Source organism: Melopsittacus undulatus, chromosome 14, assembly GCF_012275295.1.
Source record: "Melopsittacus undulatus isolate bMelUnd1 chromosome 14, bMelUnd1.mat.Z, whole genome shotgun sequence".
Classification (NCBI taxonomy): Eukaryota; Metazoa; Chordata; class Aves; order Psittaciformes; family Psittaculidae; genus Melopsittacus; species Melopsittacus undulatus.
In genome coordinates, this window is record NC_047540.1 from 1,048,223 (window position 1) to 1,074,485 (window position 26,263).

At 52.5% G+C, this 26,263-nt stretch overlaps 1 protein-coding gene across 6 annotated transcripts in view; it reads left to right on the forward strand.

The window, feature by feature from the left end:
• Positions 1-4,103: 4,103 nt before the first annotated feature.
• Positions 4,104-26,263, forward strand: part of LOC101875523 (Scm polycomb group protein homolog 1) — a 58,701-nt gene continuing 36,541 nt past the window's right edge. For 5 of the 6 annotated variants that reach the window (XM_034069123.1, XM_034069126.1, XM_034069125.1 and 2 more), the window contains exons 1-4: positions 4,104-4,161; positions 16,208-16,314; positions 19,545-19,629; positions 21,579-21,647. In XM_034069123.1, the coding sequence (XP_033925014.1) occupies positions 19,605-19,629; positions 21,579-21,647 (94 nt within the window). In that variant the 5' untranslated portion in view covers positions 4,104-4,161; positions 16,208-16,314; positions 19,545-19,604. Of the gene's footprint in view, positions 4,162-16,207; positions 16,315-19,544; positions 19,630-21,578; positions 21,648-24,615; positions 24,751-26,263 lie in introns of those variants that run through there. The other variant, XM_034069124.1, reaches the window with a different exon arrangement.

Here is a 26,263-nt window from a genome sequence, read left to right on the forward strand (position 1 = left end):
TTATTTTCTATCTGGTGCTGTTGCCCAGAGGGAACACAGGGCTGCAGGGGATAGTCTCCCCCAACCAGAGGATACTTACACATTTATCTTCTCCCTCATCCAGCATCAGGAAGCATCCCTCGGCTCCCTTAGCATGAGTGAGAGCACGGACACAGCCCACTGAGCAGCAAGTGACCGTGCCCTGGCTCTTTTTTGGCCCTTTCCCTGCAGTGCAGATGATTGACTCTCCTCATGCTGCTCCTCCGGAGCCATTGCAGCAGCTAATGACCCATGGCAGCAGCTCCTTGTGTCCTGGGGAACGGTGTTTCTTTCCAATAGGTGGATCAAAGAGGACTCTTGAGTCGGGAATCCCTATGGGAGGATGAGAGGTCGGCTTGGATGAAGACATGCAGTGATTTGTGAAGGGGATGAACAGACGAAACAAGCTATTAGGGAAAGTATTCGTGGCTGGTGGGATTAAAGAGCAACAGAAGGAAATGTTTAGAATGAGGCAGGAACAAAGGAAATTCAAACCTGTGTGGGTCTATTAATAGACATGGGGAATTTATGAACAAATCAGGTGTTTGACAACTTCCTTAGTTCTGCCTCTGCAGAGAAACCACATCATTTTCCTTTCGAGACTGCTGGTAGCCAAGATATTTAAACAGCATAGACTCAAAATGAACTGATTTTCTACCCCTCAACCTGGATACCCCAGACAGCAGCATCCTTAAAGAGTCAGTGCAGGTATATAGCAGACAACTGCTGAGGCAGGAAGGGTGCTGGCATTGAGCTGTTGTGACAGTCTGAAATCAGATCACGCTGTCCAGTTAGAGATTAGAGTAAGAGGACAGTGATTTATATCCACCCGAGCTTGGGGGGTGCTAAGCAGCAAAGGCAACTGTGCACAAGAAAGCAGCAGCTCTGGGAAGAAGTTAGGGGTGAGCAAAGCAGACCTGGACTGCAGGAGGGAGCCTTTAACAGATTTTAGCTTAAATTTGGGTTCTAAATTAGGGGGTTTAGCTTTAATTTGGGTACCTCTACCTGACAGTATGGGAGTAGGGTGGGTGTGAGCCCTGAGCACAGCACAGTGACCCCTCGGTGCTTGGCACCCAGGTGTGGTGTTCACAGTGGATGTGGAAAAGATGGAAACAGTTGAATAAAGCCATCAGAAACAGGAGAAAGAGACATGTTGTAATGGGAAAATGAGTTCTTCTGCCTCCCAGGGACACTGAGAGGGGAGGGGGCTGCAGGGGTTTGCAGGATGCATCCTTCTCATGAAGGATGTGCATTCTGGCAGGGGAATGAGCTGCCTGCAGACATCTGGGACATGAAGCCAGGCGATTCCCCACCCCTGATATCCACACAAAGGTGATTTTCCAGCCCATGAAGCCTTCAGAACAGAAGAGAACCCCTTGGGGAAGACCTACCCTGGGTAAATGCAGCAGCTGGCCTCAGTATGGGACTGCTTTGGGAAAGGGAATGTATGGGAGGTCCTGCCAGGGGATGTGCTGCTTGTCAGGTCTTGAAACCCTGGCGATGACCTTTCATCCTTGCCTTCAGTAGATGGGAGGCCATTCATCCATGTGTGTGCCTTGGGAATCCTGCAGCCCTCAGCCCAGCACAGGAGACAGTGTTTACTTCCCCAAAGGAAAAGGAAGGAGCACGGGAATGGGTTTGGGTCACTTCAGACCCTACTCAAAGGTTGGCCCATGGGCAATGGAAGGAAGGAGCCTCCTCTACCAGAGCCCTTGCTCACATCAACCTCAGCATCAGCAATGATTCCTGGCCAGGACCAGGAGGTGCCACAGATCTGGCACAGGACAGCAAACAGACCCATGATGGCTTCACCTTCCCTCCATCCCATGTCACAACGCATTTGGCAGAGCTTTCTCAGGCACAACCTTCCCAACCTCAACCAAAGGATGCCCCAGGGATCGTCCTGCTGATCTTGTGCTGCAGTTTTGACCAAAACCACACAAGTTTCTATGGACCCACCCAGAAATCATTCAGGGAGAGACTCAGACATTGGCCATTCACTGCATTCACTTTGGAAAGTGTTCAGGTGCTTCTCCCTTGAGAAGCCTTGTCTCATATGTCTGGGGGTCACTCCAAGGTGATGCCCCCCTTGCCCCAGTGAAACCTCTGGGTCATGAGGAGTCACTGGTGCCCAATATAAGTCCTTTATATCCACTGACCACTCACTTGAGCAGCTCCGAAGATGAGAACTGGAGCTCCAGGATCCAATAGTTTTGCCTTTCTTTTTCCAGGCAGTCCAGCAAGCAGAGAGGACTTGATCTCGTGCTCTGGTTCCAGCTGTGCCCTGACCTGGTTACTATTTAAGATGAATGGCTTTCTTTAGTCATGATACCTCACAGTGGAAGCAGGGTCTTCAGCACAGCAAACCAGGCAGGCAGAATACGTGTGGGGAGCAAAGGGGGAATAGCAGCTGGAAGCCTGGCTCTGGGAATGCCGAGCCCGGACTGACAGGGATGGGAAGTGGCTACGCTGGATGGAGGGAGCAGGGCTTGGGGTGAGCAGACAGTGGGTTCTGCTATGGACAGAGCTGGAGCTCAATGTGGTGGCAGGGGGTCATGGGGTAAATGTGGCCCTTGCTACTGCCACATAGTCATAGAACCAAAGAACCATTTAGGTTGGAAAAGACCTTTAAGACCACCAAGTCCAGCCCTTAACCCAGCACTGCCTAAGCCACCCCTTAATCACATCCCCAAATGCCACATCTCCATGTCTGTTAGATCCCTCCAGGGATGGGGACTCACCACAGCCCCGGACAGTCTGTTCCAGTGCTCACAACCCTTCTGGTGCTCCTATTGTCCAGTCTAAACCTCCCCTGGCACAGCCTGAGGCCATTTGCTCAGGTTGGACGGGGCTTGGAGCAAGCTGCTCTGGTGGCAGGTGTCCCTGCCCATGGTGAGGAGTGGAACCTGATGAGCATTAAGGTCCCTTCATCCCAAACCAGGCAGGGATTCCGTGATTCCCTCTCATCCTATCGTTGGTTACTTGGGAGGTCCCTCACTAAGGGATGTAAGGGGGAGGTTTTGGGTACCATGTGTAGATTCCCAATGCTCTGCAGGACAGAGGGGTCCATCTCTGGTCAGGAGAGGCCACCAAGGCCCATGGTGACCTGCTCAAGGCTTGCACAGGGATCTCTCTGGATTCGAGGTGCGGATGCTGCCATGAAGATAATGAAGTGCAGCAGTGTGGGGTATCCTTCAGCTGGGGTCTTACCTTGGGGGGTGCTGGGGGCACTGAGGTTCAGCTGTGGCATCTCTAGCTGGAAAGAGGGTATCTTGGGGCTGCCTGTCCCCAGGGCATCTCCAGTGGGTCCCATGCATGGGACTGTCCCCAGTGGGGATCCAGACACAGGCGGACCTCACTCTGTGGTACTCAGAGGGGGTCACAGTGGGGGTCTGCCCAGAGGGCCACAAGTGGGCACTGGGGGATCCATCCTCAGGCTGGGGATCATGGGGGGGTCTGCCCATACCCAGTGTGTCCGGGTGGGCACAGGTGGGTCCTCCCCAGCCGTGTGGAACACGGTGAGGGGCTGCCTGTGACCGGAGTGTGGGGTGAGCACTGGGGTCCGGCCCTGCGTGAGGACCGGACCCGAACGGGGGGGGTCATGAAGGCTGAGCCGAAGCGAGCTGGGCCAAATGGAACCGAGCCAAACGGAGCCGAACCGAACTGAACCAAACCGAGCCAAGCCGAACGGAACCGAGCCGAACCGAATGGAACCAAACCGAGCTGAACGGAACCGAAGCGAGCCGAACGGAACCGAGCCGAACGGAACCGAACTGAGCCGAACGGAACCGAAGCGAGCCGAACGGAACTGAACTGAGCTGAACGGAGCCGAACCGAACCGAAAGGAACCGAACTGAGCCGAACGGAGCCGAATTGAGCCGAACGGAACCAAACCGAACGGAGCCGAACGGAACCGATCCCAGCCGAACGGAGCCGAACAGAACCGAGCCAAATGGAACTGAACGGAACCGATCCGAACGGACCCGACCCGCTCCGATCCGCCCCAGCCCCAGCCCTCCCCGGCACCCCCCGAGCGCAGCGCCGGGGCCGTCCCGAGCGGCAGGGGGCGGCGCGGTGCCGCTCCCGCCTTCCCTGCGCGTCGGAAACATGGCGGCGGCGAGGGACTGAGCAGCGGCCGCGCAGGTGAGGGGAGCGGCGGCTGCGGTGCGGCCCGGTCCGGTGCGGCCGAGCCCGGTGCGGCCCAGCCCGGTGCGGCACTGCCGGAGCCCGGCGGGGGGCGGACGCTCACGGTCCCCGCTGCCCAGCGCCACAGGCCCCGGCCCGGTGTGGATCCCTCCTGTCAGCGCGGCCCGGCCGCCGCCTCAGCCGCGGGGCCCGGCCGGGGCCTGTCACCGCCGGCACCTGTTGGTGCCCTCAGGGACCCCGTCCGGAGCCTCCCCGGCCTCGCTCCGCGGCCGCCCTGCAGCGGAGCCCACCTCCGAGCGGCTTTGTTGTTGTTCCCGGTGTCCCCGGGCAGGGCTCTGCCGGTGGGGGGGACGGGGCCGCAGCACCGGGCCGCGGTTACCGTGTGCCCCCCGGGGGGGTTCTGAGGGCCGCAGCTGCCCTGCTCCCCCTGCGGTGGGCGGTATGCACCGGACGGTCCTTGTGTGGAAGGGGAAGGGAGGTGCGGGAGGGTTTACCGCAGGTGCCCCTCTCCCTGCCCGAGGGGTGTGCCCGGGGCCGGTTCATGTCCGAGGGAGGCTCCGGTAATCCCGGTGCGTTGGGGAACGGGCCAGGGATGCTCTGAGCGGGACCCGGACACTGGAAGGCGTCCGGGGTGATCCCAGGGACGGGATGGAGCAATCCGGTATCCGCCATCCGCAGGGAAACCTCTGTGCTTCCTTCTCAGCCCCTGAGTTGAACACTCGAGTCTAGCTGAGTAAGACAAGATTCGAGTGTTTGTGCACAGTGAGGTGGTTAAAAGCACGGGCAGGCTGCGCTGTGAAGCTCCTGTGTGGCAGCAGTTTGGAGCCTTGACAGCTAAAGGCAGAGAATCAGAACAGGCGGCCTAAGTTCGGGATGTGCAGAGCAGCTTGGCTCTTTTTGGCCTCAGCAGCTGGATCCTAACCTAACCATTTCCATGGCTGAAGGCAGGATGTGGAGACCCAGCTCCGGGGTACCCAGCTTTGGGGTTTGGCTCTGTTTGTGTTTACTGTTGTTGTTGATAGCAAGCACTGTGCACTGAGTGGCTGGGAACAGCCATGTGGTAGCTCCTCCTCGGCAGCCAGTAACAGTGGGGAAACACTCTCCCACCTCTGTTCAGCTGCCTGAGCAGTTGCACTGAGCTGCTGCGGCTGCCTCTGCTCTTCCTTCTCCCTTCTCTCCTCTCTTCCTTCCTCTTTCTCTCAGCTTTCCCCTTCTTGGACCCTCACACTCCAGCTGGCCAGGCCGTGGTGTCCCCATGCACTTGCTGGAGATCTTTGGACTATGGGATGCTGGTTTCATACCTCCCTTGTGCTTCATAGCGAGCTCGATGTTAAACCTGTGCTCAGGACGAGCTGCTGGGGGCTGCAGGTTGGGGAGTTCAGGATGTGCCCAGCAGATGGTATGGAAATGCAGAAATAGGGGAATCCTTTACAATGTTGGGAGGAAATACAGATGTTTCTGTGCTATTTAAAGTGTTTGTTGTATGAAAGGTTAAAGTGTGTGTTGAGAGAGAGATACACCGACCCTCATCTTCCTCTTTCGGTGTTTACATCTTAGGAAATGCTAAAGCTGCATCTTTATGATCTGCTTTTTAGTCCAGTAGTTGGGATTAAATCAGGTGGTTAATGAAAAGAAACAAATATAGGGTTTGGAAAAGGAGCACGAGTGTCATCCCCTGCACATTATGAGCTGTGCCCCTGGCTCTCCTGGGTCTCAGCTTTTAATGGTGTTTGAGTCACTTCTCTGGAAACTTGGTGAGTTTTGCAGCAGCACAGGTTGATGTCTTTAAATGAAAGATGCTGTTGGGGTATAAAGTGGTGATGTTCTTCATCAAGCAGCTGTGTTTCAGCCTGGATGTGAGCAGTATGGGGGTTGTGTCCTTGCTGTGTATCTAATTTAAAGGCATCTCTGGCACTTTGTTTCATAGCCTCAGACACAGCCTGCCTGGCCAGGAACCCCAGAGCTGTCGTTGTCGTTTCCCAGCCCAGGATGAGGTCAGGTCCACATGTGAATCCTTCCCCAGTAAAGCTGCTTCTTTTAAGGCCCTTCCTGCTGGCAATTTCACATCCTGTGTGTGAAGTTGCACACATGATGCACGCTGACACTTGGGCCTCCTTGCCAAGAGAGAGAGTTTATGGGGTTTAATTGAAACCTTTGTCTTGAGCTTCAAGCCTGTTCCTTCCCCTCTGATCTCCAGGGCACATGGAGGACACTGCTCCTGACATCTCTGTAGTTGATTTGAAGTCTCTTTCTTCCTCTTCCTAAGCAGGGCAAGCTCTGTTTCTCTTCTCATTTCACATGGGTTTGATCTCTGCCCCTCTCTGGGCTCTCTCTAAGGCACTGTGGTCAGGCTGAGCTTGGCAGGACTGTGTTAATGGGGTAATTGTATAAGTGGGCCCAGAGGACCCTGTTTTGGGTACATCTAAGCACTGTTATGTGAAAAAGAATGATCAGATGTTTGCATGTTAAACTGCATTTGTGGCAAAGGACTTGGCGTGCTCGGTGAGCTCCAATGTGTACAACCTGGATTGGTGTGCTAGCAGCGTGGGCTCAGAGCTGCTGTAAGTTCAAGCTTGGCATGTTTGAGTCTCGTAGAGCCATAATGTTTGTATCTCACCCCTGCCTTTGTTCAATTTCTTTTCCTCGGCTGTAACTGAGTGTAGTTTGTGATGAGACAAACAGATCTCTAGTAGTTTACCCCAGCATTTATGTTTGCTAAGTTTCCTAACAGGATGGCCCACAGGAGTAAAGCAAGAGGCACTGAGGCAGAGTAGCAGCTCTGGCTGCCAGCTGCTCTTGCAGGGTGGTTCAGTTCCTATAACACTACTGTTTTGCATAACTCAGTAACATGCCCAGGTAAAAATCATCCCACCATTGAAATCTCAGTGTAAAAGAACTGTAACTCTGACCCCCTCTTCCAAGCCAGCATTACACCCTGGTGTAGCATGTGCCCTCCAAGCTGCAGGACATGAGCAACATTGAAGAGAAGCTGCATGTAGATCTCAGAACAGCTTCCAGCATTTGAAGGGTGCTGAAGAGGAGCTCTTCATCAGGGACTGTAGTGGTAGGACAAGGGGTGATTGGTTCAAACTGAAACAGGGGAACTTCAGGCTACATATAAGGAAGAAGTTCTTCCCTGTGAGGCTGCTTAGGCACTGGCACAGGGTGCCCAGAGAAGTGGTAAATGCTCCATCCCTGGCAGTATTCAAGGCTAGGTTGGACAGAGCCTTGGGTGACATGGCCTAGTGTGAGGCATCCCTGCCCATGGCAGCGGGTTGGACCTGGATGAGCTTTAAGGTCCTTTCCAACCCAAACCAGTCTGGGGTTCCATGATTTGCAGGATGTCAAGGTCTAGTCCTATTTTTAATACATTTGTAAACAGCTCCTTTCTTCCCAAGCTGAAGTGTCTGCCAGTGGAGACTTACAAAAAGCTTGCTCAGTGTTTAAAGTGATAATGAGTCTGAAAGGAGTGGGAAGCACATGGAATCTGCTGTGTGTATCACCAGGTCTCACTGGACTTGGAGCAAACAGGCCTTGTCCATATTGGTGTCCAACCAGTATGTGGTGGGAGGCACCTGCGCACAGGGGGTCACCAGCACCTCTTGTTGTGATGCTTTGCTCCTTGCTGCCTGCCCTGCAGAGCTCCTTTACTTCAGCTGTGAGCTCTCAGCAAGCAGGAGAGGTCAGGACCAGGGACATGGCTGCAGCCTGGCTGGTGCTGGAAGCTTTAATTCCCAGATTTCCATCTGCATTAAATGCCCTTTAAACCCCAGAATAATGCTCAGCTCTTCTGCAGAGGTTTCTGACACATCCCCCCCAGCAGATGTGGATGCTGTGATGCTGTACAATGGTGCAATCTGTAAGGTTTGCTGACACCTACCAAATGTTTCTGCTGCTGGAGCAGGGATTTCAGCAGAGCTGGTGCCTGTGCACGGCCTCGTGGCTTTATGCACCCTCATCCTGAGCCAAAAAGCAAGAATTTGCCTGTGAACTGAAGGAAGAGATTCACTTCTTTGGCTGCTTCTGCTGTTTGTGTGGCAGCTTGGTCCCACAGGCCAGGTGGATGGGGGGGTGTCCTAAGCTGCTGTCTACCAGCACACCTCTTGCTGAGGTCTGTGTCAGCAGCAGTAAGTCACTCTTGCAGCTCCACTGGTCACTGGAGATAAGGAACTGAGCAGAAATAAGTTGTTATGGCCATTAGCAGCACAACATAGAAGTGACTTGAGAGTTCAGTGCTGTTTGTTTCCCTGGGACAAGCTCATCCCTCTCCATTTCTTGCTCACAGGTTTTGGGGTACGTGTTGTAAATCAGATGGTATCAGCAGCTCAGATCCTGCCTCCTTTGGAGGTGCCTCCTCTCAGCCGACATGCTCTGAGTAGCATTTAGGCTTTCCAGGCTGACACAGTGTGAACACTCCCCACGGCTCAGGTTTGTTTTTAACAGCGGAAACCGGAGGAGCAGATGCCAGTGGAAATCTGTGAAGTTCCTTCTTTGCCCATGGAGAAACATGAGATTCCTCTCTCTCCCAGGCAGGAATGCCCAGTGCTGCGCTGGACACTGCGTCAGTGATGGACACATCACTGGATGTGGTGGGGAGGCACACAAACAGTTTGGTTCACGGGTTGCTGGAGCTGTGCCTGCTGGCAGTTTGCTAGGGGTAGATGCACCCTCCGGAGCTCCGCTGGAGCACTGCTGGTGTTTGGCTCCAGGGAAAGGTCCTGCTGGGAAGAGCAGCTGCTTTCCAGCAAGGAATTTGTGTCTGGGATGGGGGAGGAGCTGGAGGAAGCTCCTGCTGCTTCCCTCAGTTCACCACTGACAGAGGGAAAAGCACAGCCTGAGTGAGCTGCGGCCTCTTTGGATGCCATTTGCCATCACCCTCCTGATCCCCGCCTGGAAGAGGCAACGCTGCCAGTGCTCAGAACCAGCTTGTACCCATCCTGACCTCCCCTTCTGTGGTGGCTGCACTTTATCCCCTGCTCCTGGGCCTCTCTTGCCCTCCCCTGTTCTCCCATTGCGATGAGCGTTTGAATTGGTGGGACACGCTTCCAGCCGTGCCTCCAGTGAATGGGGGAGTGATCTGTGTTCCCTCCCTGCTCCCTCTGGGAGAGCTCCCTTGGTCTGCCTGCCAGAGGCTGCTGCCCTCCCAGTGTCCCCAGTGGCAGGGAGGCCTTAAGAGCCCAGCAGGGCTGCACACACATTGTGGGGGGACAGGGACAAGCTCCTGGGACACCAACCACACCATCCCTGCAACCAGCTGGGCTGCAGAGGTGCCTGTGTTAGGGTGAGGTTGGCTCCCCAGCTAGGGTTGAATGTGCTGCGAGGGCTCTGCAGCATCTCAGGGTGTGCCCTCTGGTGTCCCCTGTGTGCTGCCACTGCAGCAGTGCCTCCTCTCCCTGCACCCCTGTCCCTGCAGCGTGGCCATTCCTGCCCAAGTGGCACATGGAAGGGGGGAGGAATCCTTGCTCTCTGGCAGAAGGGCATGATGTGGACCAAGGAGGAAGTTGCACCAATTGCACTTGCTAAAAATAAGCTCTCCACACGCTGCCTCTTTGCTTTGGGGCTTTTTTTGGTCTTGTTCCAGCAAATTTAGACAAAACTGCTCCAGCCCATCAGATCCTGCAGTGGTTGTGTGCTGTGTGGTCAGGTATGTGCTGATGGAGGAAGTCTTGGTTGTTTCAGTGTCTCTAGAAGTGACCTTGAAGGATTACCCACACACGGTGTTTCCTAGAGCTTTGCCTAAGCTGTTCTTAAAGATTTCCAATGCTGGTGATTCACTTTCCTGGGCAGACTCCTGCAGTGCCTGACTCTTTGGATGATTAAGGAGCTTTGCTTGATTTCAGGCTGGGATTGCTGTACTTTAACCCCATCATTTTGACATTTCACCTTCTCTCTGGCAGGCTACCAAAGAACCAAGCTGTGAATGTAAGAGCAATCATTTGTGTAGAGGCTGATCTTCCTTCCCACCTTTCCCTTCTGTGTGCAGTGTCTGTTGGCTCTCCTCTATTTGATTACACGTCTGTGGTGGCCGGGAAGCCCGTGTCCCAGCTGCTTGGCTTGTGCTGGCCCTAACAGTCCTTGCTGTGTGCTGATGTCAGTGAGAACATGATGCTCGAGGTGAGGAGTGCTTTGTTAACACTGAACATCACAATTCCCCCGTTGTCTCATGTAGCACCTCTCGAATGCCTTGCAGAGGTTTTGCTTTCTTATACATTTGATCAAATCAACAATGACCTAAAAAGTTCCAGGACTTCAAAACATCCCCTAGAGCTGCTGCTGCTGAGTAGGGAGGAGCAGAATGTTCTTTGTCAGGGCTGAGGTTTGTCTCTTTTGCCTGTGATTGAGCATCCTATGAAGTGTGCATCTGCAGCTGATGTCCCATCCCTCTCCAGGCCACCAGCATTCATGACATTTATTCATATCAGTCATTGCTGGAATTGTCAGGATGCATTTCAGGGCGAGATCTGCAGTTCTGCTCTATAGGCTGTGATGGGTTTCCTCACAAGGGGTTTAGAAAGGGACAAGGCACTCTCAGGTCTTTCCTGGGATGAGAGTTACTCGTGGCAGAGCCTGGATTCCTGCCCATAGAGCAGGAATGATACTGCAGCTGTCTGCATTGCATGAAGAGTTCTGTAACACAGTTACCTGCTTCTTACTGTGTTTTCTAGCTACTAGTATGTGCTGAGTGCTGACTCCAGGGCTCATGTTTTCCTGCCTTGTGGTGTTCTATCAGCAGTGTGTGACTGTTCCTGCAGCCCCGTGAGGAGAGACCACAGCAGCATGAGTGCACAATGCATCTACAGAGCTCCTGCCCTCCTGGACATCCTTGTCATGGTCATTTTTAGTGTTTTAAACCTCATAATTTTATTGGTGTTTTGCTTCTGCTTTAGTCCCTGGTGAAACCTTTCACTCTAGCCTGTACCTCGAGCACATTTGTGTTGCCCAGCAGTTGTTTGAACACTTCTGGTGGCTGGATGTCTCTGCAGCCTGCTCAGAGATGCCCTCCTGGGCTGGGCAGTGGGGTCTCCAGCAGAATGTGTTTTCCAACCCACACCACTCTGATTCTCTGTGCCCTTCATGGGCAGCCTTTAGCTTTTGCACTGTTTTCTTTCTATTTGTGTGTGGGTTTTTTATGAAGCAAAGCTACATCAGTCCCAAAAGCAGTTCTGATTCTTCCACAAGGTGTGAATTCCTTCAGCTCCATTTTCCTGAAGAGGAATTGAAAGGCCACAGTGCTCACAGGAGTGTCAGATAGAGAATCATGGAATGGTTTGGGTTGGAAAAGACCTTAAGACCATCCAGTTCCAGCCCCCTGCCATGGACAGGGATGGCTCACTTGGGTCATGTTGCCTAAGGCTCTGTCCAACCTGGCCTTGAACACTGCCAGGGATGGAGACACTTCTGTGGGCACCCTGTGCCAGTGCCTCAGCACCCTCACAGGGAAGAACTTGTGCCTTCTATCTAACCTGAACTTCCCCTGTTTTGGTTTAAATCCATCACCCCTTGTCCTGTCATTCCTGTCCATCCCCAGCATCCTTGTAGCCCCCTTCAGGCACTGGAAGCTGCTCTGAGGTCTCCACACAGCTTCTCTTCTCCAGGCTGAACAGCCCCAGTGTTCTCAGCCTGGCTCCATACAGGAGCTGCTCCAGCCCCTGAGCATCCTTGTGGCCTCCTCTGGACTTGCTCCAAAAGCTCCGTGTCCTTATGTTAAGGACACCAGAACTGCCCTCAGTACTGGAGCAGGTGGCTGTAACCAAGCTCATCAATAGAAAAGGCTGTGCTGAGAAGACTCAACATGTTAAGGGACTTCCTTTTGGCACACTCAAGCCAGACTCTCACCTGGGTGAGTTTTTAAGCCCTTTCCTCTGTTTCTTAATCTCAGTATCCTGTGCCTGGAGCTGCCAGACATGGAGTTTTCATTGCAACCTCTTGTTCATGGAGAGCAAGGTGATCACTGCACACAGTGATACACTGCAAGATGTTCTGAGCCAAGGCCCATGCTGGGTTGGTTTGGTTGGGTATTTTTAGGAGAAGTAAATGGGAATTTTGGGAATCCTACAAGGTTTTATTTCATTTCCTCTGCAGTCATGAGAGGTGGTAACTGCTGCAGCCTCCCGCGTGGTGCTGAGTGCTTCCTCCCAGTGGTCTCTGGTTTTCATCCTCCCTTGAGCACATGTGAGCAGTGTCTGATGATGCAGCAGTCACTTGCTGGGGGGTTGGCCCATCTCCCCTCCAGCCTGAAGGGCTTCAAAAGGAAGTCAGAAAGTTGATATTTTCATCATGGAGACTTGGTCTGTCCGAGCTTTTGGCATGTTTCGTCTCTTAAAATACGTTCTCCTGTGAGGCTTGGCTCAGGCTTAAGGAAGTGTATTGCTCATGATCCCGTCTTTGAGACACCTCACAGTGTCTTAACATCGTTCACAAGAATTCATTGCTGAGGAGCCAGGGCTGGAGTTTATCAGTCCACTTCTTCCATGGGAGAAAGATAAAATGAGTTCCAGAGAGGGAGGGATGCTGGAAACGACACAAACCCCTTCTGGTGGAACGAGCAGTGATGGTTTGCAGCCAGCAGCTATTTCAGATCACACAAAAGGATCAGTACTCGAGATGGAAATACCAACCTTCAGTTCTGCAGTGCTTCTTAGTGCTATGAAGGTGTATGTATATGTATGAAGGTGAGGGCCCTGCAGACCTGACAAGGAGAGATGCTTTCAAGGTGCCACAGCTTCATCAGCTTTTGTTTGGAGCTGTCAGAATGTGGCTTTGCATGGGCAAGGAGAAATAAAGCTCCAGTCCTGTCCAGGGGGTTGGTAACAGAGAGGTGGAAGGAAATAAACCTGTTGGTCAAGATAAATTCTGACTCACTCTTCTACCTCTGCAGCTACTCTTGGTAGTTTCCTTCAGGCCCCATGTATGTGTTTGGTGTTTGGTTTTAGTAGCCCTTGGCTGTGGCTGCCTCCAGGGAGGCCGATGCTGGAGTCCTCTGCTGGTCCCTGGCTTCTGCCCAGAGAAGGGGTCACTGGGCTGGCTCAGCAGAGCACACTGAGAGTGCTTCAAGGGCTGGAGCCAGGCTGGGAGAGCTGGGCTGGGGCAGCCTGGACAAGAGAAGGCTCCTGAAGGGGAGACCTGAGAGCAGCTCCAGTGCCTAAAGGGAATAAGGGAAACCTGGAGAGGGGCTTGGGACAAGGGATGTAGGGACAGGCCAAGGGGAATGGCTTGAACCTGCCCAAGAGAGGGGAGACTGAGCTGAGCTCTGAGGCAGAAGCTGTTCCCTGGGAGGGTGCTGAGGCACTGGCACAGGGTGCCCAGAGAAGCTGTGGCTGCCCCATCCCTGGCAGTGCTCAAGGCCAGGTTGGACACAGGGGCTTGGAGCAGCTGCTCCAGTGGAAGGGGTCCCTGCCCGTGGCAGGGGCTGGAGCTGGAGGAGCTTTAAGGTCCCTTCAACACAAACCAGGCTGGGATTCTATGATAAAACCATGATTTTAGACCAGCAGAAGTTCTGATGTCTGCAGGCAGGAATCTGAGGAGCTAAGACTGGTGTGGAAACCAAAGAAGGCAGAAGTGTTCCAAATCCCATGCTGACAGCCCTCGTTTCTCAAGTAAGCTGAAAGTGCCCCCAGCATAGAAGTGAAAAATGGCAATAAAGAGCTGTTCAATGAGCAGGATGAGGTGGTTCCTCTGCATCTGCTCTCATGTCTCTCTGCCTGATTTCCTCTTTGTGTCAGGATGCAACTGGCTGCTCCTATGCAACCCATAGTGCCCATAAGGGCTTCCAGAATGGAGCTGTCACAGGACCCAGCACAGCCTGAGCCCCACGTTGGGAAGCTGGAATGGGAGCACTGCTGTCACCCTGATGGGTGCTGAGTGCTGCCCTCCCATTTCCCAAGGGAACTTATGGGGAAGAACTCTTTTGTTATTGGAAAAAATGATAATATTTGATGGGAAGATCCCTGTGAAGGAGAAGTTGAAGCAGAGGTTCTGTGGAAGGGTTTAGGAGCTGGACTGCTCATGGTGCTTGACACCCATGTTCTTGTGGGGAAACAAATCAACGGCCTTTTGCATTATGAGAAACCATCAGGATTCTCTTGTTGCTGTCCCATGGGATTCCCAGGCAGCATCATTCTCACAGTCCTCTGGCCATATGCAGAGTTCCCTTCTTCTTTTCACCCTCCTAATCTGTGGGATTTGTATCCGACCCCATAAACCCATTTTCCAGCCTCGCTGTTGGGAGTTTTCTTCCTCTCCTTTCTGCAGACGTCTTGCCTGCTGGCACCTGCATTGTCCAGAGGGGTTTGAAGCTTGGCACGCTGTCAACAAACCTTCAGTTGCCCTTTCAGTCAATCACGGCAGTGCTGTGAAGTGCCTTGGCCTCCAGCCCATGGGTCACCAGAAGCTTCCTCATATAATAGGAAGTCCAAACAACCCCAGGAAACCATTCTGATGTGAGTGGGGCCTTTAGTGGAAGAAAAAGTGCTTAGAAGAGACATTAAGAACCTCAGCTTTAACTCTGTTCATAATTATGCACTCCAGAGGAGCAGAGGCTTTGTGGCTAAAGAGATTACATGCATCTGATGAGGTCTGGGGAGATGTGACAGCAGCTTCTACCCACACTTTGTCCCTTTTTGCTTTACTGCTGTTGCAGTCACAACATTGACTGGAAGGATATTGCAGAGCAAGGCTGCCTCATAGCCACGAAGGTCCCTTGCAGCCTGGCACAGGTAAATTGCATCATTCTTCCCTTAGGGCTGATAAGGATGAGCTTTTGGAAGAGCAGTGTGGGGAGAACTTAATGAGATTAAGATGCATGTCCAGGATGTGTGTGCTGAGGGATGTGGCTGCTGGAGAGACCAGCCACAGGAGGTAGGGACACCCTGGGATGCGTTTCCCATCCCTGCCTGGCTCTGGGTTGCCTTTATCCTTTGAACAAGAAAAAGGAAGATACATCTGAGGTATAAATCTCAGTGTAAACCAGTGCAGGGGGTCACTGGGGTGTGAACAGAACTGGGTCTCATGCTGGTGTCCTGCCTTTGGCTGTGACCCGATGCTGGCAGCCAGGCAGGAGCTGGAGCAGGCTGGAGCAACCTGGTCTGGTGGAAGGTGTCCCTGCCTATGTTGGGGTGTTGGAACTGGGTGAGTTTAGGTCCTTTTCAACCCAGATCAGTCTGTGATTTAACCTGCCCGAAGGGAGACTGAGCTGAGCTCTTAGGCAGAAGCTGTTCCCTGTGAGGGTGCTGAGGCACTGGCACAGGGTGCCCAGAGAAGCTGTGGCTGCCCCATCCCTGGCAGTGCTCAAGGCCAGGTTGGACACAGGGGCTTGGAGCAGCTGCTCCAGTGGAAGGGGTCCCTGCAGAAGCTGATGGGGGTGATAGAGTCAGGATTTAGGGGTCTCCCCACTTTGCCCTCAGTTGTTCCTTGGGCTGACAGTGCCGGTGGGTCTGTGCTCCGATGCGATTCTAAATGCGGGTTTGCTTTTGAATGTCTTTGTCCTTTTTAGTGTTACTTACTTGATAACAGCCTCCATAAGAATGTTACCAACACCATGTTGCATGTCTGTGAGCTTCCCATACACAAATTTCCCTCTCCATGCTATAGACTTCCAGTGTTTCAGTGTTACAGTTTGCCCTGCTGCAGTGGGGAAGGGAGAATTTGACATCCCCGATTCACTCCCTTCATGCTCATCATTATTTATATACCTCTCCTGTGGTCTCTCTTCTTTTTCTTCTTAATCAGCCCTAGTCTTTTAAATCCTTCTTTGTGTGATAGTTTCATTCTACAAAGGCTGAACTAGTTTGTAGCAGCTCTGTTGATGTGATCTTGCTCATCTCCAAGGTGTTTAACAGCACCGTGTACCCATCCAAGCTGCACTTAAATTGTGTCAAGTCCTGCGCTGCTTCGCTATGGGAAGGGGGAATGTTTGTTGCAGCTGCCTTTCAATTTAAATTTGGATGTTTTAAATGAATTAAATATGAACATGAATAATGCAAGCAGTAACCCAGCCTCTCTGCAGTGAAATGCAGACTTCTTCGTTTTGTCTCTCTGCTTCCAGGTTTTGATATGCCGCAGTGTTTGGACTGACTTTGGTGGCTTGTAGGAGTGATGGGGAACTAGAGCCCATGACAGTTCAGAGGAGCCCCTGGTACTTTTGAGATCTTGGTGAGTGGAAGTTGTTTGAAACTCTGGGAAAAACACTTTACCTGCTGCAAAAGGCAGCACATCAGTTGGTCTTTATAGATTGGAAGGGACTGAAATGGACTTGCCCATTCAGCTGTTCTTCAAGGGTATAACCCTGAAATCAACACCACGTAAAACTGTGGTCCGTGGTTCCAGGATTGTCTTGCTGTCTGCAAGCATGAGAGATACAGTGTTGGAAGAAGAGGGGAGTTTTAACTGAGGTACACAGCTCTGTGCAAGTGTCAGGTTTGGAGGTGGAGTATTGCATGTGCTGGACTGGGTAAACCTCCAATGCTTCATTTGATGCAAGTGTCTCTGTGTCATTGACCCAGCTGACAGGTTCCCAGCAGGGATGTGTGTCTGGGATCACTGTCCATGCAGCTTTTCTCCCTCGTATACCACACGGTAGCTTCTGCTATTCATGACTCTTAAGAGTCTTTTCTAGTCTCCAGTCCCAGAGCAGTGCACAGGCCACATCCAGCCATCCTGCAGTGCTGTTCTGTGATTGCTTTCATCCCTCTAGACTGACGTCTCTCTTCTTCACTTGGGTGTTACAGGCTTGCCAAAGCCTACAGGGCAACTCCACTTGCCTTCCATTCAGGTGTCAGTGAGATGAAATCATCGGGTATTTTGGGTTGGAAGGAGAATGGCTCTAAGCTGAAAGAGGAGAGACTGAGCTGAGCTCTTAGGCAGAAGCTGTTCCCTGTGAGGGTGCTGAGGCGCTGGCACAGGGTGCCCAGAGAAGCTGTGGCTGCCCCATCCCTGGCAGTGCTCAAGGCCAGGTTGGACACAGGGGCTTGGAGCAGCTGCTCCAGTGGAAGGGGTCCCTGCCCGTGGCAGGGGTTGGAGCTGGAGGAGCTTTAAGGTCCCTTCCAACCCAAACCAGTCTGGGATTCTATGAATTTCTGCAGTTGTGTGGTCCAGCCCCATGTGCAGAGCTGGGGGAAGTCAGACCCAGCTTCAAGCTTGGACCAGGCTGCTCGGGGTGGTACCCAGCGATACTTGGAGTATATCCAAGGATGGAGATCTTCCAGCTTTGCTGGGCAGCTATTGAATGAAAACGCAGCCAGTGGGAATTGCCAGGCCCCATGTTGGTAAAGCCCAGCTTATACCAGTCGCAGTAGGGCACACAAGCTGTGTCTCTGTGGGTAAAGAGCCTTGTGCAGTGACTGCTCCCTGTCCCTGGGAGGCTGATTGCTCCCATCTGCACTGTGCAGGGCTGATGGGATGAAGACACTCAGTGTGGAATTTGGCTCCAGCTCTTCTCTGGGTATTACATATCCCTGAGGCACAATAATAACTTACTATGGGGTTTTTCATGTTTGAGTCCTGGTTTTGCAGGATAAAACCATGTGCTGCCATCCTGTGTCATGAGAATGTTTTTGGCAGGTGATGGTGCTTGGTGCTGGAGCACTGCAGAGGGTGGCAGGAGCCAGGCTGGGACCTTCTCCTTTGGACAGCTTCTAGGGAGCATATTTTGGAGTGTGCAGTCCCCAGGCTGCCACCCTCAGCAGAGCTGGAGTCCCCATGCAGCCCAAGCCACCTCCTTTGGGGAAGTCACCTTCTTCTGTTGTTTTTAATAGGAGCACCATCTAAATGTCTCATTCTCCTCCACCACGTGCTTGGAGCCCACTGGCTGAGGGACCAGCACCTTTCTGTGCACTTTACACATAGCTGGAGTTACTCCTGTTGCTGTCTGTGTGTGGATAGGGGGTGCAGGAGTTTCACCTCCCAAGCCACAGCTTGAGCATCTCACACACAGCCAAACCCTTCCATGGGGAAGGCTGCAGATCACTGCAGGAGGGCTCTGGAGTGCTCAGGCTGAAGGAGCTTTTCAGAGCATCTGAGTAGCACAGAACACCCATCCCAGGCCAGACTCGTGAGATTTATTATCCGTGTTTAGGTACTTGAGCCAGGCCCATGTCTGAGCAGAGGTGAGGAGCCAGAGATGGTGAATGCTCGTCTGGTGCCTTTACATAAACCCTTTCGCCCTGGGGGGACTCTCCCTACCATGACTGCTGGCTTTTAATGAAAATGCCTGGAGAAAATGATGAAGAGAAGCATTAGAAGTTGTAAATAAGCTTTCACATGGAGATTACTTCTGCTACTGAGAGGAAAAGAAACTTTACTCCTTTCACAAGTGTGCACAAACAAACACGCTATTTATGAGAGAGGCAGTGAGAGGCTCCTGTGTGCCTTTTGATTTGGATTAAAAAGCAACTAGGTTGGCTTTTTTTCCTTTAGCATTTAATATTCCTTTAGTATTTTCCATGTCAGGGCATTGCTCAATGTTGCAAGCACTGCACTTCAAGGCTGTAGTTTGTAGTTGGGTTTCCAAATCAAAGCCTCTCGCCAAGCTGGATCTGTGAATAACCCTTGAAGCAGAACCTTGTGTCCCCAGCCAGCTTCCTTGCACATCCTGCAGCCTGACTGCCCCACTGTGAGCAACACAGAGTGGGAGTCACACAATTCATCTTTCATTAGTTAGGGCAGGGTCAAACATGCTTTTACCACGTTCCAAAGGGCTTGTCTGTGGCTCAACCATCCGTTTTGGTACCAGTCTTCATGGATGTGTCCAGCTCAGACCTCCCCACAGCTCTGATTCTCAGTACGCAGAAGAAGAATGCAACAGCTCAACTGCTTGTTCTTGCTGGGGACAGTCCAGCCAGTTCTCCTCCAACCAGGAGATGAGGAAATGCAGCACCACTTGGCCACTGGTTGCAGTCCTAACAGCAAAAATGTTTCCTGGCTCTTTATCCAATTTCTCATCCTTATTACCCAGAACTGCTGTGAGCAATTTGAATTGCAAGTGGTGAGCTGGGCTTTGCTGTTTTGCCAGAGTTAATGCTGTGTTTCCATGTGCTTTCTTCCATACATTTCATCTCTGCCTCCCTTTGTTAGTGCTGGGGAACAGCCCCCCTGTGCCACACACCCACCCGGGACACACAGCAGTTAACACAGACACTGGCATGTGCTCCTCTCCCTGAGTTATGCTGCTCCCACTGCTGTACATTTGAAGTTGTCCACATACTGGAGAAAGACCTGTAGATTGACGGGGCTTGGGATGAATTGTCTGTGTTCAGTAGGAGATGTTCTGCTCAACCCAGGGTGAAAGAGCATCTGTTTTCTCCCCACTGTGTGATTAGTTAATGTTGCACATGACTGTGTGCTCCAGAGTGGATATGGTCTCATGTGTGTTTCTTTTCTCCTAGACATCTCCAGTTATCCAAAAGGCAGCCAGTCCCAGGATAAGGACAGCAGCAGGTGATAGAATGCGGAAACCAGGCCCTCAAAAAGGTGAGCACTGATGTTTGGCACAGCCACAGGCCCAGGAGAGAGCTGGTACTGAGCAAAGGACCCAGCGCAGCATGAGGACAGCAATGGGGTGGGAGCACAGGGGACGTGTGGGCACAAGTTTGAGCCACTTGTTTCCCCAGCAGCATGCAGAGAACCCTTCACCCAAGCAGGTGGAGGAGCAGTCCCTTGCTGGGTGCAGCTCATGGGGCGCAGTGCTGGGCAGTGAGGATGTTCTGGTGTCTGAGCACACACCATCTGCTTGTGCTCCCAGCGTGAGGCAGACAGCTCCTGTGCTGGCACAAGCCCCCCTCTTGTAATGAGGCGTGAAACCAAAGCCCAGCTTACCTCGTGGGGATGGCATCTGGTACTTTACCACTGGCCACCCGAGTCTCGTGCCTGTTCCACTCAGCAGCAGCCACATGTGCACTCCCCATGCTCCCCCCAACTCAAGTGGGAAGTTGTGGGGCTGCTGCAGCTGAGCTGCTCGGGCTCCTTGTGCTTAAGAGGACTATTGATTTCCTTCAGCCTTGTGCCACACGTGTGTGTTGGACCGGGGTGATCTCATCACATGTGCCTGGGAGGATGGGGGAAGGGAGCAGCTTAGAGGACGGAGCATCCTCCGCAGTGCTTTGTTCACATCTGCTGCACGCTCACCAGGTTCATGGCAGGAGATTTCTATGCTCCGTTTCTCTCTTCCCTTTCTTGTGTTTTAAACATCTTTGCTTCTCTGGTGGCTCCTCTCACAGAACCATTATCCCCTTCCAACCACTGCTTGTCCTTTAATGAAGTGCAAATAAATGAAGGCGAGCAGGGGATGGGGGGGAACGTGCTGCGAGGCAGCTGCAGGGCTGGGAATCAAAGAGCCACGTTGATTGTCAGCACTGTGGCCTCGGGCCCGGCTGCACACAGCTTCTTCCCTGCCTCAGGATGCCCCAGCCCAGTGCTGTGGGACCTGTGCTAGGCCATAGGTTACAGCAGCAACACTTGGGTTTGTGTCCTACTTACCTGCTGTTTTAATAATGCATTGAACTTTCGCTTGTTCTTCATTTGCCTGCAGAAATTCTTGCTTCTCTTGCCCTCTCTGCTGCTTTTCCTGCCTGCTTAATGAGGAGTTTTGCATGTTAAAGGTTAGGAATAAAATAGAACTTCTCTAGCAGAGTATGGCAAGAGGTTACTTGGAGTGCACAGATGCTGTTAGAGTTATCCAGCAACACCAAGAGGAGCCTTACCTATACACAGAGGCTTTTTTGCTTCTGGCTGAAATACTTTGTGTCCTTTGGTCTTGCTTTCTTGAGGAGATGACAGAATACTGTCCCTCAAGGAAATACTTGCATAGGAAGGGCGTCCTTCCACCCTTTTCATTCATTTCATAGGATCCCAGCCTGGCTTGGGTTGAAGGGACCTTAAAGCTCATCCAGCTCCAACCCCTGCCACAGGCAGGGACCCCTTCCACTGGAGCAGCTGCTCCAAGCCCCTGTGTCCAACCTGGCCTTGAGCACTGCCAGGGATGGGGCAGCCACAGCTTCTCTGGGCACCCTGTGCCAGCGCCTCAGCACCCTCACAGGGAACAGCTTCTGCCTAAGATCTAACCCGAACTTCCCACGTCTTGGCATAGTGAGACCCACATGAGCCGGTTTTAGTGGCTTTTGCATTTGTTCTCTTTGAGCTCTGCCACTTCTTCATGTAGTTAAAATGATGGAGCTTCAGCCGTTTGCTGCTTCATAGGTTACTTCTTGCCATTGTGAGAGGACACTGGTTGGTGAGGAATAGGCAGAGACTAAGATGCGAATGCAGATACCTCAGGTCAGACCTTCTCCCTGTTTCAGGCACACCCCATCAGTTTAGCCAAATGATCCATGTTACCTGGGTCGTGACAGGGCCAGGGGCAGATAATGTTCAAGAGCATTGGCTGCTTTCATTGACACAAACACTTTTGTCTCTTGTCTCAGCCATAGACTGGAAAGATGGTAAAAAGCACAAGTACGGCCGCCCATCAGAGTCCCCCTCCCAGTACCAAGGTAAGAGAACTCCCTACTCCCCTCCTCCCCTTTTCCCCTTCTCCTCCTCTCCTCTTCTCTCCTTCTCCCCCCCGCTTCTCCCCTTCTTTCTCTCCCTCTCCCCCTCTCCCCATGTGTTTATTTTCTCCTGAAAGCTTTTTGAGTTGTTGGGATGTGGGAAACTGCAAACACCAAATTAGATTACAGATAAAAACTGCTTTTGGACAGTCCTCATGTGTTTAATTCTGACCACAGTCAAAACTGGCTGAAGACACTGGGGTGAGCACAGAGCTGAGCCAGCTCATCTGAAACCAGCCAGGATCCAGCAGCTCTATTCCTTCCTCAGCTGCAAGTGCTGAGGAGTGACTCGCCCATGTTTTTCCATGCACTTGGGGCATAAGGAACCTCTTACTCTCCATACACTCCTCTTCCATGTTCACAGAGTGGCTAGCCCAGGCTTCACTGCTGTAGGAGAGACATGATATGACCCATGGAAGGATCTCTAGAGCAGCTGCCAGTGCTGACACGAAAGCTGGAGAGGGGCTTGGGACAAGGGCCTGTAGGAATAGGACAAGGGGGAATGGCTTGAACCTGCCCGAGGGGAGACTGAGCTGAGCTCTTAGGCAGAAGCTGTTCCCTGTGAGGGTGCTGAGGCGCTGGCACAGGGTGCCCAGAGAAGCTGTGGCTGCCCCATCCCTGGCAGTGCTCAAGGCCAGGTTGGACACAGGGGCTTGGAGCAGCTGCTCCAGTGGAAGGGGTCCCATGTCATTGGAGATGAGGTGTCTGCACTCAGCTCCTGCCATTCCTCAGGGGGGATGCAGGTGACTTCCAGCTTTAGGAAGTTCACATAGGGTTTGTGTAATTTAGTAAATGATTTTAGGGCCTGTATTTTACTTACAGAGTGTATGAAGGTGATGTCTTTGTGCCCTTGCATTCCGCCTGTCTCCTTAAGGGAGGTGATGTCCATGCTTCCCACCAAGTAGAGAGTGACAGGAAACTAAACAATTGCCTGAGCTAAGCCATTTTAGCAGGAAATATGTGTTTGCCTTTGGGAATTCTCTTCTGTGTGTCAATAGAGCCCTTAGGAAAGCTGCAGTGGCTGCTGTGTCTCGGGGGGTGGCACTCAGGGTCGTGGTTCCCTGGTACATTGTGGGCCACCATCAGCCCTCACAGTTCTCTCCTGGGGCATCTCATCTGTTCTTGTCTGCCCTTACCATGAAGTTCTGTGGCTCACAGTTTGGAATGACTTTCTCCAAGGGCAGGAAGTGTGTTAGAACCTCCAGTAAAGTCCTGGGTCCTCTGTCAGCCCATGCTAAGCTCCATGTGACATTATGGGGCACCACCACAGCTCCCATGGCCTGTGTACAGCCAGTGTTTGTGGTGTTGGGGCTCTGCTGCTGTTTCCCCTCTGCTCTGTGTGCGGATGGCAGAGGGTGGCTGCTGTTCAGGGGCAGTGCTGACCTGAAATGGAGCTTTCTGGGACCTTCAGCTTCCCCAGCATCACTCATCCACACCAGCCACCAGAGCACACTGCATCCCAGGGCTCGCTGGCCTGGGGAGGACCCTCTGCAGACAGGCTGATGGGCACGTGTCTGCTCAACTGAGCAGCTCCTCACTGCCTGAGGCTGGGGTAGATGTGAGGGGTGAACCTGCAGCTCTCTGGCACAGAGCACCCTGTGATCCAGGCTGAGAGGATTCCTGCTTCGAGGTAGAGCTGCACTGGGACACCTGAGAAGCAGGAGAGCAGACACAGTCCTGGTGGTTGAAACCTGTTCGGTTTGGCTCACGCATCCTCACGTTTCTTCTGAGTAAGACAGTGAGTAAGTGGGATCGTGGTGTTGGTTGTAGCTGTTACTGGTGGAGAATGTGCAGCTGGATTGATGGCTGAGCAAAGGGAACCGTGACAGGCAGGACATGCAGGAGCTCTGCATGGTGCTGGGAGAGCTGATCCCTGGGGAAGCTGTGCCCAGGGTTGGGATCTGCCAGCAGACACCATCCTTTGCTCATTTTCATAGCGAGCTGGCTCAGGCTGTGCTGCTTTCATGTGCTGCTTGATGCTCATTAGCAGACACACATATGGGCTGCAGACTTTAATGGGATGCCTTGATCTGGGGAGGGCACGTTCTCCTTCACAGATGTGACCTGCAACGCACATGTATTGTTTCAGTTGGATTGATGACCCCTGGGGAGCTGAAATGCTAATGGGGCCCAAAGCAGGCTTCAGTTAGAGACAAACAGAAACTGTCTTCATTTAAATTCCAGGGAAAAGATGAACATAGATTCTCAACACGATGAGAGTCTAAACACAAAGGTGCAGACTTGCACTGTTCACAGCTATGACCCCTCGGATGTGTGGAGTGTTTGGTTTGGAGTAAGTATTTTGGAAGGTTAAGCCATCAGAGCCCAGATTTCACATTCTGCCTGCACGTGCTGTCTCCCTTTGACACAAGAGTGTAGTAAGGAGCTTTCCAAATGCAAGCAGGAGTGATGGACCATTGCCCCAAGTAGGCATTTTCACAGCTGAGTTCCAGGAGTCATGCAGCTTTACAGTCCTTGGCCCTTGTTTAGCTCACAGATGCACTTCCAAACCCATGGTGTTTCTCATTAAGTATCCTCCTCTTGTTTCTTCCTTCAGGCAGGTCTGAGGTCTGGTACAGGGAGGAACTTGGTCCCTTCAGTGGGTGATCCCTCCAGTTTGGGGAAGTACAGCCTGCTCTGCACAGTGGGGAGGGAGCAGGGAAGAGAATCCCAGAATCCCAGATTGGTTTGGGTTGAAGGGACCTTAAAGCTCATCCAGCTCCAACCCCTGCCACAGGCAGGGACCCCTTCCACTGGAGCAGCTGCTCCAAGCCCCTGTGTCCAACCTGGCCTTGAGCACTGCCAGGGATGGGGCAGCCACAGCTTCTCTGGGCACCCTGTGCCAGCGCCTCAGCACCCTCACAGGGAACAGCTTCTGCCTAAGAGCTTATCTCAGTCTCCCCTCTGGCAGGTTAAAACCATTAAGAAATGGCTGGTAGTGAACAAAGAAGAAAAGCTGAACTGCTGTATTGACTCTGCCTTTTCTCAGTGTTAAGAGAAGTCTTTCTGCTGCTCCTTGCAAAATAAGTCCCCAGAACCATGAGCCGTAAGTACCTGCAGTGCTGCTGGGGTGTGTGTGTCTTCATATGGTGCTTGGGTCCCAACAGCATTCAGCTCAAATAAGTTCCATGTGCAAGCACTATTTTTAGAGGCAGGCAGCTGCCTCCGAGTTCACTGCTCCTGTTGGGGCTGTGCAGCTCAGTCCCAGCTCAGCACAGTGCTGGGGGGAGCAGAGCAGCATTGGCTGCTGTGGAGCCATTGAGAGGAGGAGGATTAAAACCAGGACCACGTTTTATAGCGAGGATTGAAACCAGCTGAGCAGAGGGGAGGTTTCTTCTTTAAGCTAAAATAGTTGAGTGCAGCTGATCCCTTCCAAAGAGCCCTGCTCGGGCCCTGGGGCAGACACAATACTGTCACTACCAGCATTCTCTGTGCTTCACAGACAGGGCCCTCTGAAGGACCCCCCAGCCTGAGATGAGCCCAGGTCAGCAAGTAGAGTTATGAGGAGGGATGCAAGAGGCATTGCCATGCCTGGGCTGGCTTTGCCTGGTGTTTAGTACATGTAATTCATACAAAGTCTTTCATGGATATGACCAAGTGCAAAATCACTGAACCATGGAATGGTTGGAAAGGACCTTAAAGCTCATCCAGTTCCAACCCCCGCCATGCCTTCCACCAGAGCAGGTTGCTTCAAGCACCATCCAGCCTGGCCTTGAACACTGCCAGGGATGGGGCAGCCACAGCTTCTCTGGGCACCCTGTGCCAGTGCCTCAGCACCCTCCCAGGGAAGAACTTGTGCCTTTATCTAATCTGAGCTTCCCCTGTTTCAGTTTGAACCCATCACCCCTTGTCCTATCCCTACAGTCCCTGATGAAGGGTCCCTCTCCAGCATCCTTGTAGCTCCCTTCAGTCACTGGAAGCTGCTCTGAGGTCTCTATGCAGCTTCTCTTGTTCAGACTGAACAGCCCCAATGTTCTCAGCCTGGCTCCATACAGGAGGTGCTGCAGCCCCTGAGCATCCTCGTGGCCTCTGGCCTGGCTCCAAAAGCTCCACGTCCTTCTTATGTTGAGGACACCACCTTCAGGCAGTGTCACAACAAAACTCTGTATTTTCTGTTCATTTCCACTGTATTTAACAGCGTGCTCATCATCTGCATGGGAGGAGGCAAGAAAGTAGCATTGCTTTTATGTATTTGGAGCAGGGAGATTATCCAGCCCTGACAGCTCCTCTGTGCACGTGAAGCGGAACTGAAGCAACGTGTGCTGACCTTGATGCCTGAATTCTTAGAGGTGTGGTGTGTGCTGCAGTAGCTGAAATGGCTCTTGATGTAGCTTTTGTTTTCAAAATAGACTGATTCACAACTTGATGTGAGCAGGGGAAGCAGGAGCTGACTCTTTAATTGTGCTGCCACACATTCAATGCACTTGAAATGACTTGCAAGCAGCCGTCTCCCGGGAGCTGTTGGGATGAATACAGCTCGTGTCATGCTGCAAGGAGCCCTCCCCAGCTGCTCGGTTGAAATGGCAAAAGTCACAATTTGCTCAGATCACAGGAGCTTT